At 47.3% G+C, this 490-nt stretch overlaps 1 protein-coding gene across 1 annotated transcript; it reads right to left on the reverse strand.

Moving 5' to 3' along the window:
- Window positions 1-39: 39 nt before the first annotated feature.
- On the reverse strand, window positions 40-261 carry EMH_0076550 (uncharacterized protein; the record flags this gene model as incomplete). The annotated part of the gene is made up of 1 exon (XM_013499736.1): window positions 40-261. One exon carries the CDS (start codon window positions 259-261, stop codon window positions 40-42), a length of 222 nt encoding a protein of 73 aa, XP_013355190.1.
- Window positions 262-490: the final 229 nt, after the last annotated feature.

The raw sequence follows: 490 nt of genomic DNA on the forward strand, positions 1-490 counted from the left end.
GTGGCGGTGGTGGTGGTGCTGCTGCAGTTGCTCTCCTCGCTAACTACAGCTCTTGCTGCTGCTACTGCTACTGCTGCTGCTGCTGCTGCTGCTGCTGCTGCTGCTGCTGCTGCTGCTGCTGCTGCTGCTGCTGCAGTTGCTCCCTTCATTAACCACGGCTCCTGTTACTGCTGCTGCTGCTGCTGCTGCTGCTGCTGCTGCTGCTGCTGCTGCTTCTGCTGCTGCTGCTGCTGCTGCTGCTGCAGGCTGTACGTATGGCATTGGTGATAGTATTATCTCATTTATTTTATTGCGAGAGACAGACGGCGCAGTGCCTCAACCCCACAAAGGCCCTCGCTGCTGCAGTTGTTCGTCTCCTTTTTTTTTTATTTTTTTTATTTTTTTGTTTTGTTTTGTTTCTTTTTTTGTCTCCTCTTCTTTTGTCTCCGTTTTTGTATCCTTTTGTTTTTTTGTTTTATTTTGTTTTGTTTTGTTTTCTTTTATTTTGTTT

This window comes from Eimeria mitis, genomic scaffold (assembly GCF_000499745.2).
Source record: "Eimeria mitis Houghton genomic scaffold, Emh_scaff4614, whole genome shotgun sequence".
Lineage (NCBI taxonomy): Eukaryota > Apicomplexa > Conoidasida > Eucoccidiorida > Eimeriidae > Eimeria > Eimeria mitis.